Raw genomic sequence first — 14,695 nt, 5'->3', positions numbered from 1 at the left:
AGGGTGTTAGACAACTTTTTAGTTCAAGACTAATATTGCTATAATATCTGCATACCGAACTAACTAGTAAGGTCAATAAAAATAGAATTTGGGTGAGCCAGACACATACCAGAACTTAGATTGGAAAAATTATGTAAAAAAACCAAAACAAAAAAAGAGGTGTTTTTTCTTAATCTAGGTAACAGCATCAAAGAAGAATAAAAGTTGTCTTCATAGGGAAAAAAATAGCACTGAACTTCTAATAAGGGTTCAAATCCATAGCTCTAGTATTTACTGCTTATATGGCCTAAAGCAAATCCTTGGCTACCTTGGACTCAATTTGCTCCCCATCACATTAGGAACTTGGAATTCTCCCATACATTGTCCCAGGTAGAATATTTCTCACAAAGAATCATAGGGAGAAAAGTAAAGACTATTTTGGCATCCACCAAGCAGGAAGTAAGCAACCAAGAACATTAATGACTGGATGTATAAGAAAGCTTCAGCACTTGCATTCCATTTGCTCTGAAGGAAATCCATGGTTAGTGTGGAAAAGAAACCCTCCAGATTTAGCAGCGGCCTTTCACAGCTTTTTTTGGCTTGTTTGTTTATTTTTGTTTTTGTTTTTTTTATTTTAGTACACATTGCTTTATGAATCTTGCTGGGAGAGAAAAATCAAAATAAGAGGGAAAAGCCATAGGAGAGAGAAAAACAAAAAATAAAAAAAGAAGTGAACGTAGCATATGTTGATTTACATTCAGTCTCCTTAATTCTTTTTCTGGATGCAGATGGCGTTTTCTGTCTAAAGTATATTGGGATTGCCTTGGATCCCTGCACCACTGAGAAGAATCAAGTCTTTCACAGTTTATCATCACATTCTTGCTGTTACTATGTACAATGTATTGTTCCTGGTTCTGCTTGTTTCACTCAGCATCAATTTGTGTAAATCTTTCTAAAGATTTTAGGTCTTTCTAAGGACCAGGTCTTTCTAAAATCAGTTTGTTCATCATTTTATTTAGAACAATAATATTCCATTATCTCCATATATCCCAGCTTATTCAGTCATTCCCCAACTGATGGGCATCTACTCATTTTTTAATTCTTTGTTACCACAAAGCGCGCTGCTACAAACATTTTTATACATGTGGGTCCTTTTCCCTCCTTTATGATTTTCTTGGGATACAGACCCAATAGTGGGCACTGCTGGGTCAAAGAGTATACACAATTTGATAGACTTTTGGGAATAGTTCCAGATTGCTCTCCAGAATGGTTGGATCATTTCACAATTCCACCAATAATGCATCAGTGTCCCAATTTTTCCACATTCCCTCCAACATTTATCATTATCTTTTCCTGTCATCTTAGCCAATGTAAGAGGTGTGAAGTGGTACTTCAGTTGTTTTGAACTGCATTTCCCTAATCAGTAGTGATTTAGAATATTTTTATGACTATAGATGGCTTTAATTTCATCACATGAAAACTATCTTGTTCATATACTTTGACCATTTATGAATTGGGGAATGACTTGTATTCTTATAAACTTTAAACAATTCTTTATAGATTTTAGAAATGAGGCCTTTATCAGAAAGACTGGCTGTGAATTTTTTTTCCCCCAGGGCCTCCCAGCTCTTAACAGAGCCAAACCAACAAAAACAGCCCCCATCAGAGTTCATCTTTCAAAGACATGATGGAGATGAAGATAAAGACTCCCCAACAGGAGAAATGGGCCGACTATCCACGTACTACCACCACCTGTCCCTTCCTGCTTCAATAAATGGATTCTCTTATTATTAAACACTCCCACTGTGGCAGTGAGGCCATCAGAGGCCACTCCTGGGAGCAGAGGTGCCCGGGAGCCTACAGGTAGGAGATGGACTTGGAGCCATTTCTCCTCTTCAAGTCTCTTAGTTTCCCCTCAGCTTTCTTCTCAGAGGCTAGTTTCCTACACATCGGCATGAGCTGACAACTAGAAGAGAGTGGAACATTTCCTTTGTCTGATATTTTCCAGGTATGGATTAATTTTACAGAACAATGAGCTGCAGCTTCAAAAAGGGAAAACAAGGTCTGATGTCAGGAGAAACTCTCCCACAATCCTTATGACAAGAGTCTCAAAGTGCAGAGGGGCCTGCCCCAGGAAAGCTCCCTCACCAGGGGCCTTCCGGCAAAGCCAGCTCTCACATGTCATATGTTTATAGAGACTGGAATCCAGCCCTGAAATGCTACTATCCTGTGAAATTCTAAGAAGTTTTTTAAAAGTTAGAAAGGATTATATCAGATAACTGTCAATTTCTTTACAACAGTCTAACATCTGTGGCTCTTAAAGAGAGAAGGAACCTTAGAAATAATATAGTCCAACAACTTCATTTTACAGAGAAGCACACCGAGGTCCAGAGAGGTGAAGTGATATTCCTAGCTAGTCAGAGGGTAAAGAGAGGCAGGAATCCTGACTCCAAGCCTGGGGCTCTGTCTGCCATCCGGCATGGTATTCTTCTGGCAGTCTCTAGATAGTATAATAAAACTGGTTGTGTTTCACCATTCTCTCCATGAAAAAAAATGAACATTAAAACATTATGCACTTTCAAGGCAATTAATTCATGATGATGACAAACATTCTAACAACTAAATGCCAAATGTGAAGTACTTACAGCATGTCCAAGCACCGCGTGAGCGATCTCATGGCCCAAAAGGAAAGTCAACTGGTGAATATCAGTGACCGCCTCGAGAAGCCCAGTAAAAACAAACACCTGCCCGTTCTGCACACACACAAAAAGAAAGAACAACCAGACAATGAGCTACTGCAGCTACAGAGAAAAGAGAGGTCACCAATCTAACATAGGAGAAATGTACTTACAGGGAGAACAAAGGCATTTATGCTGGGCTTATCTACCACATGAATAATCCATTTGAACTCGGAGATGCCCGGGATGTCTTTGTTGCTTTCTACTAGATGCTGTAAAACTTTCTTCACGGCCAGGTATCTGGGATCTTTCTCAGTCAGCAGGTCATTTTTAAATTCTTCCATCCACTGCATATTAACAAAGAAAAGGGGTTGTAATTTTAGACAATTTTAATGTTATCAACAGTTCAAAATGTTTTATGAGACAAGATTCTGCTGCCAACAGTTCAATATTTTAATTCCACTTTTTAAAGATGTATGCAAAGATCTACATATATTAAATCACAGTTCTAAATTCTTGAAATCTGAATTATTCATGTTAAATTAATATACTTCATTATCTTGAACAACTGTTAATGATTAAGATTTTTTATCTGAATCATTTTAAATTAAAATGAAATTCATCTTTTTTTTATTTATGCATATGAAAACAAGAAACACATTTAAATAGTTTTTTATTGTACTAACTGTAAAATAATGTATGAAATGAAATTTTGTATGGAGAAAACATTTTGTCATCAGAAGAAAAATGAGTATCACGGAGAAAAGTGAAACACAGAAGATAATTATTTTTATGGCTCAGTGGACTGAAAATACACCAAACCTAACCAGGTTTAGGGGAGGAAAAGAGGGATCCTTAAATGTATCATTAATTTAAAGTTTTATTCACACACACTGACGGAAGATTATTGAAATTTCAGTATTAATAGATGTGCCATTTTCTCCCCAGGTTACTGATGAAGTATCATGATGATTAAAAACACTTCCTTTCTTCCATAAAGCTAGATAAGAGTTTACTTTGATAGAATTCAGAATACTTGGGGTAGATAATCTCATCTATTTAAAACAAGATATGAATTTTCCATATATATATATATATTCAAAAATTTCCTTTAATATGCCATATTTTTAAACAGGTGGCTTTTTTTTTTTTTTACGCAATCTTGACATATCAGACAATATATTGAACTTCCTTCTCTTCCCCTCAAAAAAAAAAAAAAAAAACTATTTCAAACTTGAGTAAACTTTATGCTTGTTAAGGTTTTTTTTTTCTTAATATTGAATACATTTTATTTCACAAATATTCTAGAAATGAAATAAATGAAGTCTATTAAAAATAATTCATAGTTACTTGTAACAGCTTATCTCGGGGTATGACACATATTAAAACACAGACTAAATAAGGCAATTATATTAACCTGGTTTGAAGTAGGTATTCAAATGAAATCACCATTACTAGGAAAAAAGCTCTCTAGTGCTAAACACAATGTTAGCACCTTCTAGCTTTATGATAATGTTCTCTTACAGACATTCATGTTTGTTTTCTTTAATCAGTCCTTGGGACACCATTAAAGAAATTTCACTGTAAGAAAAACATCAGAATATAAAGCAGCACCAGTTGAAATAAATTCAAAATCTACTTTCATTCCAGAAACTATTCAACATTGTATCATTCATAATACCATTTGATTTGTGGTTAGCAATGATTTAAATGTTCATTATTTAGCGTATAACTATTAAATTACACATAAATTAATAAACTAAACATGAAATTAAATGTAAAAAATGACTGTAGAGCAGCTTGTGTTAACCAGCCTTTCAGGTTAATGCCTTTCTTCATCTACACTTATTACTTCAAGAGATCCCGATTTCATCAGCACAGGTATAACCCCTGAAATCAAGATGGCAACTATACAAGGCATAGGATTTTTCAAACTGCTGCTTTGGGCAAGATACTTCATCAGTCAATAGATATCTTTTTAATAATCTGCCTTCCAAACTTACTTAGCCTGCCTGTTTTTTTGATGACATGGAGGTCTCTCTTATGCTTTCTCCATGAGCAGCAATGAGGAGAAAAATCTATCTCCTGAAGCCAGCCTTCTGGCCAAGAGCTTCTCCAAATGCAGCCAGGTGGTCCCTTGAAGAACAGACCTACGTAGCTGGTTGCCGCCAGGTCTAATCATAACACTCGCCTACTCAAGAACCTCCAAGGGCTCCTTTGTGCCTCTTTAAAAGCCTTCAGAGCTGACAGATGGCTCCAGCTGACCTTCCAGGTTTCGAGCACACTACTCTCCTCTCACACACTCATGCTGTTTCAGCCAAATTGGCCTATTTGCTATTCCCTGTAGGTGCAGTTCTGGGTCCTGTCTCTCCCTCTGCACCAGTCTATCCTCTAGGCCTGGAGCCCACCCCTTGCTCATCACCTCCTCCTAGAATGCTGATCTTGCAAAAAACATGTCCTGATGTTCCCCAAAATTACTTCAAATCTCCTTCACATCTGAATGTTGGGTCCAGATACGTGCTATGTATACTTGGAGCAATCTGGCCACATTTCTTATCTTTGTTTCCTTTAAACATATCCCTCTAATTATGAACAGGACTGTCATTTTAAGGTTCAAGCATGATAATTTCTTTCCTTTCCACTATTCTTGTTTTGTTACAGCAACTTTACAGATCTTTTCCATTTTTCTTCAGTTTATTGTCTTCCTTCCATTTTCTTCATTAAATGTCCTTGAAATGATTTTGCTTTTGAGGATCTCTTGCCAAACTTTTCTAATCTGCTTTTACTTCTGTTGCACCAACTTGCTTTATGAAAAAACAAGCTCCTCCTTTGTAAAATTTTACCAGCAATTTTATATTCAAAACTAAAACCTTTGGCCTCCATCTTTTTGTGCTTAGCAAATAAGTGAAATGTCTATAGACTGAAATGTTTTCTAGGCTTTTTTGATGTCATGGTGGTGCCTACGGGTATGATTCTTTTAGAAATGATATGGATGATAAAGCCAGTTCTTAGAGATGGAGTAAGTTGTCCAACATCACCCAGGTAGCAAATGTCAGAAGGCCCAAGTGACTTTCAGTCTCACATCAGAGTGATCTTTACGAGGAGCTCCTCACCCAAGACTTTGGGAAACATATTTTAAGCTTTTTTAGAGACAGGAAAAGCAAATACCACAGCAACCTAACGCAGATATCTTAACCCAACTTTATAAAACTTAATCCAATTAAACAAATATATCCAGGAGGACTATACTAAGCACTGGGAATACAAAATATAAAAGTGAAACAATCCCTAATCTCAAGGAACTTAGATTCCATGAGGAATAAGTCTAAAATAACTACAAGGTATTCTGCTAACATGTGTATATGGGGCACCTTGAGAAAGCAGAGAACATTGAAGAAAATCCTTGAGATGAGATGTCTGCCTCCAGAGAAGCAGTATGGACCTGGGACAGCTCCCAGCCTCCTAGGCAAGGTTGGACTGGGAGCAAGGAAAAGTCACCCAGACATATATTAGTGGAGTAACCCTGGGGAGCTTGGGTTTCATCAGCTGCACCCCCATCCCAGTCCCTGCCTCAAGACTGTTCTGAGAATTAAACAAATCGAAGAACAAAAAGAACCAAACAGACCTTACAGCTTTCTGCCTATTCATCTGTTACTCTGTCTATAATTAAACTACAAGCATGTCTGAAACCCTGAGGACCTTTCAGCAAACTGTAATCCCTGACAGCAAGAGAGATGCCCTGATTTACCTCTGTGGACCCATGGCAGCACCAAGCAAAGCCATGCACACAATGGATGGTCCCAAAGTACAAGTGAAGTGACTCAAGACAAACTTTGTTAAACACAGTACTGAGGCCTGCACTTCCCCAGACACAAGCCTCTTCTATAAAACACCTGCCCATGGAGAAATGGGCATTTATCTTTGCATTTATCTTATCCATCTTTAATGTACAACTAAGAAAGTTTTAGCTCTTTGTCCATTCAACTCCCTAGCATTCAATGACAATTCAGAGAACTAAGGTTTCTAAAAACAAGGATCTTTCCCCCCCAAAAAAAAAAATCAACAAAGAAATCAATATATTGTATTCTGTAACTGCTTTGGAGGATAGAAATGAAGGCTCAGAACAGGCAAACACAAGCAAAGAAACCCAGGCCCACAAACTTCACACCACCTCCTACACAGGCCCTTCCTAACTTGCTTTAAAAAAAAAAAAAAAAAAAAAAAAAAGGACTATATCAGGAACACTCTAAAAAGAGGATTTTTCACTGTTTACTACTTACTGTATCATATTCCATTTGTGATAACATCATGAATTGTTCTTTCCCCAACACTAGTAACTTTTTCCGTCCTGTGATAGGACTCTCTTCCAGGTGAGTAAAGTAAAAAATAACAAATAATACTCCCAAACTACTTAAGCTCAGGAATAACTTCCCTTTATTCTTCTTTACACTTTCTTTAAAAAGCTCTTTCTTGTTGGGAGGAAGGGACTGCCACCATTTTCTTATGCCCCTGTTGGAAAGGAAAAAAATTACAAATTGCAAGGAATAAATAATATCCAATATACAAAGTAAAGACCAAATACTTTTTGTTAGAATTAAATACATTCAGGAGATCACAGCTGGTTATTTTTTGTAACATTTTTCTACAATGGTTATTCAACTTATAAAGCTCTTAACAAAAGATAACAAAGAACCAAATAATGCATAATTACAGTGGTAAATCTTATTTCAGAGTGAAATTCTTCAGTTATTCTGAAGCAATCCAAATTTATTAAGAATTGGATAACGAATCTCAGATCAGTTGAGATTCAGGGAAACTGTTCCCTGAATCAGAGGCTGCCAAACATTGGGAGGTTTCCGAGTCCATTTGGCCCCTTGGTCTAGGCAGAGCCTCAACACAGCTACACAGCACCACACTGCAGACCTAAAACTGCTTAAAACATTCATTGTGAGGGCCTGGGATGGGTTTTGTTACAAACACTGCTTAAAAAAGTGGTCAGGGGACTCAGAAAATTGGGCAAACAACTGACAGCTATTACACACAAAGACAAAGAAATTTTCCAAGCACTGTGAATTCCAAAAAAGATCCCTGAGACTTGTTATCTGTCAGACTGGGAACACTGCAATAACAAAATATAACACTTTTTTTAAATTTTTTAATCCCATAAAAATACATTTCTAAAATTATAAATTTTATATATCAAATACCTTTCACAAGGGTTTGATATTCAAGATATAGACACAGTAAACACCAATCCATGAGCAAAAACCATTCTCCAAAACATAAGTGGTCAAAGTGCAGTTTACAAAAGAAGAAATGCAAACTATTAACAATCACATGAAGGGGGCAGCTAGATGGCACAGTGGATAGAGCACCAGCCCTGTATTCAGGAGGACCCGAGTTCAAATGTGGTCTCAGACACTTAACACCTCCTAGCTGTGTGACCCTGGGCAAGTCACTTAACCCCAGCCTCAGGGGGGAAAAAAAAAAAAATCACGTGAAAGAATTTTCTAAAGTCTTTACAAAATCAAATAGAAATAGGGGTTACTAGGGCATACATAACGATTTCTTGTAGGCCACATATTGACTTAGAAAATCACATATATCTATGTTTTACTATGGTGTTTCTTATTTTGTTAAATATTCCCAATTACATTTTGATCTGGTTTGGCTGCACTGGGGAATATCGTGCACCATATGTTTGCCACCTCTGTTCTAACTCACTGATAATATGAGAAATGTAAATTAAAACAACCTTGAGGTTTCACTCACAGCCAGCAAAGTGACAAAGATGCCACAATAGGGGAACAGTTCATTTTGGAAGGGTTGTGGAAAGACAGACACACGAATGCATTACTATTGTAGCTGTTAAGTTATCCAACCACTGGATCTGTGCAAAAAAAATAAAAAATAAAATAAAAAATCCCTCAAAGGTCCATATACTTTGAGTTCACTGGAAAGGCCACATAAACATCTAAAAATGGATAGCAGAACTTTTCGTAGTAACAAAGAACTCAAAGATGGAAGACCGTGGATGTGGAATTTCACACATAAAACCAACTTTTGATGGCATGTTGGTTAGTTTTGAGGAAATATTGTTTTCCTTTCTCCTCTTTTTGTTACTCTTTCTTATAAAAGATGGTTTTCTTGGATGGGTAAAATGCAAGAGGATATGCAGGTAATATAAAAACAAAAGATATCAATAAAAATTATTGGATTTTCTTTGAAAGTTTTGATTTTGTCTTCATATCCCGGGCATTCAGCACAAAACTTCACACATAAGTAGTTAATAAATGCTTTAGTTTGTAGATCTGGTCTTGTTAAGTAAGGAACAATTCACAACTATACATGACAAGTCTTTAGATAAATGGATATGGCATAAGTCTTATTTTGAAGGACATCTACAATACATTTTGAAATACATCAAATAAGTCTCATATCAGAAAATTACAGGTCTTAAAAAATGTTATCTACATTTTCTTTCTTTAAAAAGTTCACCAATATTTCTATCCTAGTAAATGCTCAAATTAAGTTCGTTCTTTCACTGCTATCCGTCTTACTTGGCTAAGCAAATACTGGTTTTGACATTCCTGTTTCCAATGTCCTTGAAATTAATGTGACATTGCACATTAGTAGACATTCACACACAACTCTGGAAATTAGGTTGGCTTGTCTCCTCCGCCTCAAATGGTGGCACACATATCATAAACCAAAACATAAAAAAAGGAACAAAGCTTCATGTTATTGAGAAAGAACCAATGATTCCCACTTTTGTGATATAATGGTTTCTGAGAATACATAAGTGAATGGAGTGTATATTTATTTCCTTAGGATTTCCAACCAAGCTTTTAATGGAAAAATGCTAAAATGTCAGTTTTACTTCCCTGTATATTATGACTGATGCCTTTGAACAGAGACGCCAGCCGGCCTTGCTGATGCTCACGGAGCCACAGCATTTATGTGTTCCGATTTAAAATCCATGAAAATTATCAAATGAGTGAGTAAAGACAGCAAGAAAAAACCCCCGAGGTTTCCTGGGCATTGTGAAATTACTGGAGTGTTAACTGGGAGGCAGCAATGACAGGGACTTTCTCTGTCCTGGTTGTTCTTTATCTCACAGCCCGACTCCCAAACTGCAGTGGAAGAGTCAAAATACTCCTTCCCACCTTTCTTAATTACCTGTCTTGAGATTCAAACTGCACCTTTTTGGCTCTTAGCTATTTTCTTTCTTCAGTGACTTCAATGCCTGCTTCACAATTTTTCTCTCCTCTTCATTTCCTGCCCTAATATTTGGGGGTCCCCTCAAATACACCCTAATTTCTTCCATGACCTTCCTTCATTCACCCTAGCTACACAAAGAGATGGTCACACCCTTCACTCGCCATTATCCACAGCATTTTACTTTCATGTTCATGAAGTCTGAAATTCTTTCCACTGACTGCAACCATTTTTCATTCCATCTTTCTCATCCTTTATGACCCCCCACACTATCCCATACTTCAGTCCTACCATGATGTCCAATCTCTCCATCTCTCTGTTTTCCTTCACCATCAATCCTGACCTGGTTATTGTACTCTCCTCCCCTATGCCTGACTCCTTGATTAGTCAACTCATCTCTATACTATCCTCCATTCAAGATTCCCTCTGCCCTTGTCCTACTGGACCGCTCCAACCTGGACTGCTGCTATGGCCAACTTCTTGATTCCTTAAAAAAAGATAGAGGAAATCACAAAACTGCTGAGTTTGGCCTCCAAAAATTTATATAATCTGATCTCAATAAGGGCCTCGCAATAGCAAAGCAAATATTCTATTCCTTCCAAATTGATTTGCTCTCCTGTTTTCCATATCAGCTTTCCAAAACTACCCATCATCTCTCCTCCAGCCTTCCTAGCATGTCCTTCCCCTACTGTCTTAGCTGAGGACCTCCCCTCATACACTCCTGCCCAGATAATTCCCTCCCCCCCTCACATATCTTGTACTTCTGTCCCCAATATCTTCTCCTTCATTCTAGTCTCAGACAAAAAGGCAGTCCTTCTGTTGTCAAGGTAAAGTCTTTGTCAAGGACTCCTATTCTTGAGCCAATCAATCCCCCTCTTGACTTCTCCTGCAACTGCAACATTCTCTTTCTGTTATGATCTTTCTCTCCTTCCCAGATCCTTCCCAGAGACCTACACGCAATCCAAGATCTCTCCCATTCTTAGAAAACTTTCATTTGATCCCAACAATTCTACTAGCTATTGTCCCATATATCTCCTTCCCTTCATGGCTAAAATTCTTAAGAGAGCCATCTATACAAATGTCAATGAAACCTGGGAAAACTTGTATGAAATGATATAGAGTTAAGAGATTGGAAACAAAAACAATTTATATAATTACAATTCCAGAAAAGCAAATAACTTTTAGAGACTTAGATCTCTGATACAATGAACAACCATGATTTCATATGCTGATGATGAAAGGTGCTACCCATTTCCAAAATGAGAAATGATGGATATGGTACAGAATGACACCATAAGAATCTGTTTTTCTGGACTATGTGTATTTATTAAAAGGATTTTGTTTCTGTTGCTGTTTCTTCCTAATTGGGAGGGGGAGGAGGGGGAAGGGAAAGCAAAGAGAGAAAAATTTGTGTTCATCACAAAAATCAGATTTAATTAAAAAGCAATCAGTGTGATAAATGGTCAAAGGATATGAACAATTTTCAGATAAAGAAATTAAAACTATTTCTAGCCATATGAAAAGATGCTCCAAGTCATTATTAATCAGCGAAATGCAAGTTAAGACAACTCTGAGATACCACTACATACCTCTCAGATTGGCTAAGATGACAGGAAAAGATAATGATGAATGTTGGAGGGGATGTGGGAAAAGTGGGACACTGATACATTGTTGGTGGAATTGTGAATACATCCAGCCATTCTGGAAAGCAATTTGGAACTATGCTCAAAGAGTTATCAAACTGTGAATACCCTTTGACACAGCAGTGCTGCTATTGGGCTTATATCCCAAAGAGATTTTAAAGAAGGGAAGGGGACCTATATGTGCAAGAATGTTTGTGGCCAGAAACCGTAAACTGAGTGGATGCCCACCAATTGGAGAATGACTGAATAAATTGTGGTATATGAATATTATGGAATATTATCGTTCTGTAAGAAGTGACCAACAGGAGGATTTCAGAAAGTCCTGGGAAGACTTACAGGAACTGATGCTGTGTGAAATGAGCAGGACCAGGAGATTGTTGTATACTTCAACAACAATACTATATGATGATCAATTCTGATGGACGTGGCCATCTCCAACAATGAGATGGTTTATTATCTTTAGCTTCTTGTTGATGACTTCCTCATTGATATAGCACTAGTGTTTCTCCTTAGCTACAGTCAATGCATTTTAAACCAAATAGTCCATATACATGTCAAACTCAACATGTGCAAAAGTTGAATTCATTACTTTCCACTCAAAACTCTTCTCTCTTCCCAATTTCCCTATTACTGTAGAAAGTTCCATCATCCTCCCAGTCATCCAAGTTCCAACCTCACTCTCACTCACCCCCCAGAGCCAGTCCATTGTCAAATCTTGTTTCTACCTTGAAAACATCTCTCATCCACCTCCTTTTCTCTCCACTCAGTCATTATCTTAATCCAGGCCTTCATCACCTCTTACCTGGTCTACAGCAATAGTCTCCTTCCTAAAAGGGATCCCTATCTCAAGTTTCTCCCATTCCTATCCATCCCCCATTCAGTTACACACACACACACACATTCTCTATTAATAAGGAGCTCTAGAGGCTCCCTACCACTGCCAGAATTCAATAAAAACTCCTTTGTTTGACATTTGATTATAGCTAGCATTGATATAATATCTTAAGAGCTGCAAAATTATCTGTTTTGAGCCTCATAATATTCCAGGGATATCCCGATTTCAGAGATGGGGTAACTGAGATAAACAAAAGTTCAGTGACTTGTACAGCATCACACAGCTAATAAGTATCTGAAGCTAGATCTGATGTGAGGTATTTCAGACTCTAACACTTTATCCACAATGCAACATGGGGCCCTTTAACCTACCTCTTTCCCATGTTTCCTACATTCTTGCATCTTATTCCCTTCCATACTCTCTCACAGGCCACTCAGTCCTCCATCTCTGTGCCTTTGTACTGCTGGCCTCCCAGAACTGGAATGCTCCTGTAGCCTCACCGCCACCGCTCTTTCTCTCATTTCCTTTAAAGCCTATCTTGCTGAAGAAGCTTTTCTCAGAGCTCTCCACCTTTAAAGCTTCTTCTCTCAAATTACTAAGCCAAAACTGCCTCTGGATATGTCTGGATATAAGCCATTATACCTCCACTAGTACTCTTAAAGCTGGATTTGAAGATATAGGACAAGAGAATGGGGGAGGCTAATGACTAAGAATGGTCCCAAAAAATGAATACTTTTATGCAAATGCTGGTTAGTTGCTTCTAATCTGCCAGGGCCAAAGAGAATTAATTAAAGAAAGAAAGTACATAGATTAATATAAAGAAGAACTTTTTAATTATAAGGATGATTAATCATTGGAAGAGACACTAGAAAAAATTACATATTTCTTAAAAGTAGACAGAAACCATTCATCTCTGGTGGTTTAAGAGAGAACTGAGCAACAATAACAGTGTTTAAAAAAAATAAAATAAAAAGCCTACCTGGAAAAGGCAGCAGCACTTTTTGAGGGACAGGATCACTGAGGGCTACCCCAGCAAAGAAGCAGTAACAGAGCAAGCAGCCTCAAAAGAGAGGGACTGATCCAAGACACAAACAGGCTGAGCAGGTAGGGAAGTTGCAAAAGGATGTGTTTGTTTTACTTATTTGTTACAGGGATTGTGTTTTTCCTTTTTGTATCGAGGGGAAGGAAACCAGAGACAGAATATATTGCCAAGGAAAAGAGAGAAGAAAAGAAATTAGATTATTGGAGCATCTTTAAAAATGTAATGACAAGAACAGAAGTTAGTTCAGAAAAAAATGCAGATAAGACGACAATTTTTGAAGTAAAATGTTGGATTTATTATATATATGTAGACATATAAAATAAATATATGTGAGTATGTATATAAGATATATATATAATATGTATGCATATATATTTTAAAGCAAGCTGTACATAATAGAGATATATGGTTTGCATATGAAAATGTTCTTTTTTGACAGTCATTAAAACCAATATAAAAAAGTTTTAAGGGAACTTAGACTGAAGTAGGTTATGTGATATAAAACTATTAAGATGCCTTCTACTTTTATGATTCATTATTTCCAACTTCCATATGCTAAAAAAAGTTTTTGAAAGGGAGAAAGGGAACAAGCATTTATTAAGCACTAATATGTATTATGTTCCAGACACTGTGCTAAGTGCTTCCAAATGATTATCTCAATTGATCCTCACACACCCCCTAGGAGATAAGTGCTGTTATTATCACTATTTTACCACTGAGGAAACTAAGACAGAGTTTAAATGACTTGCCCAGAGTCACACAGCTACAAAATGTCCAAGACTGATTTTGAACTCAAATCTTCCTGACTCTAGGTTGACACTCTACTATCCCACCAGCTGCCTTATAAGCACTCATCTAACCAAGGAACAGCAGAACTGATATTTCTTGTAATTTTTGTCTGCACAGTCTAAAAGCAAACCTTAAAAATAAAGTATTCATGCTGGAGACATGAGCTGAGTCAAACATTTCTATGCTATAAATTTCTATTTCACAAATTCATGATCAACAGTAGACATCAATCAACTCTAACAGACTTCGCTCTTCTCAGCAATACCCTGATCCAAGAAAATGCCAATAGACTTGGGATAGAAAATGCCATCTGCATCAGAGAGAGAACCATGGAGACTGAATATGGATCAAAGCATACTATTTGCACTTTTTTTTTTCCTTTTTCTTTCTCAGGATTTTTCCCTTTTGTCCTGATTTTTCTTTCACAATCTAATATGGAATTAAGTTTAAAATTATTATATGGGTTTAATCTCTCTCAGACTGCTTGGTCTTTAGGGAAGGGGAGGAAAGG

General features: G+C 37.1%; 2 protein-coding genes across 4 annotated transcripts in view; both read right to left on the bottom strand.

The window, feature by feature from the left end:
* The window catches only part of MYSM1 (Myb like, SWIRM and MPN domains 1), a 246,171-nt gene that overhangs the window by 92,800 nt on the left and 138,676 nt on the right, over positions 1-14,695 (bottom strand). The gene's annotated exons all lie outside the window — the stretch shown is intronic.
* OMA1 (OMA1 zinc metallopeptidase) overlaps positions 1-14,695 on the bottom strand; it is a 66,864-nt gene that overhangs the window by 33,512 nt on the left and 18,657 nt on the right. For all 3 annotated transcript variants that reach the window (XM_074265810.1, XM_074265812.1, XM_074265811.1), the window contains exons 4-6: positions 6,938-7,166; positions 2,831-3,004; positions 2,625-2,732 (exon numbers count right to left, since the gene is read on the bottom strand). In XM_074265810.1, the coding sequence (XP_074121911.1) occupies positions 2,625-2,732; positions 2,831-3,004; positions 6,938-7,166 (511 nt within the window). The remainder of the gene's footprint in view (positions 1-2,624; positions 2,733-2,830; positions 3,005-6,937; positions 7,167-14,695) is intronic.

Source organism: Sminthopsis crassicaudata, chromosome 4, assembly GCF_048593235.1.
Source record: "Sminthopsis crassicaudata isolate SCR6 chromosome 4, ASM4859323v1, whole genome shotgun sequence".
Taxonomy (NCBI): domain Eukaryota; kingdom Metazoa; phylum Chordata; class Mammalia; order Dasyuromorphia; family Dasyuridae; genus Sminthopsis; species Sminthopsis crassicaudata.
This window is presented reverse-complemented; position numbering and strand designations above follow the sequence as displayed.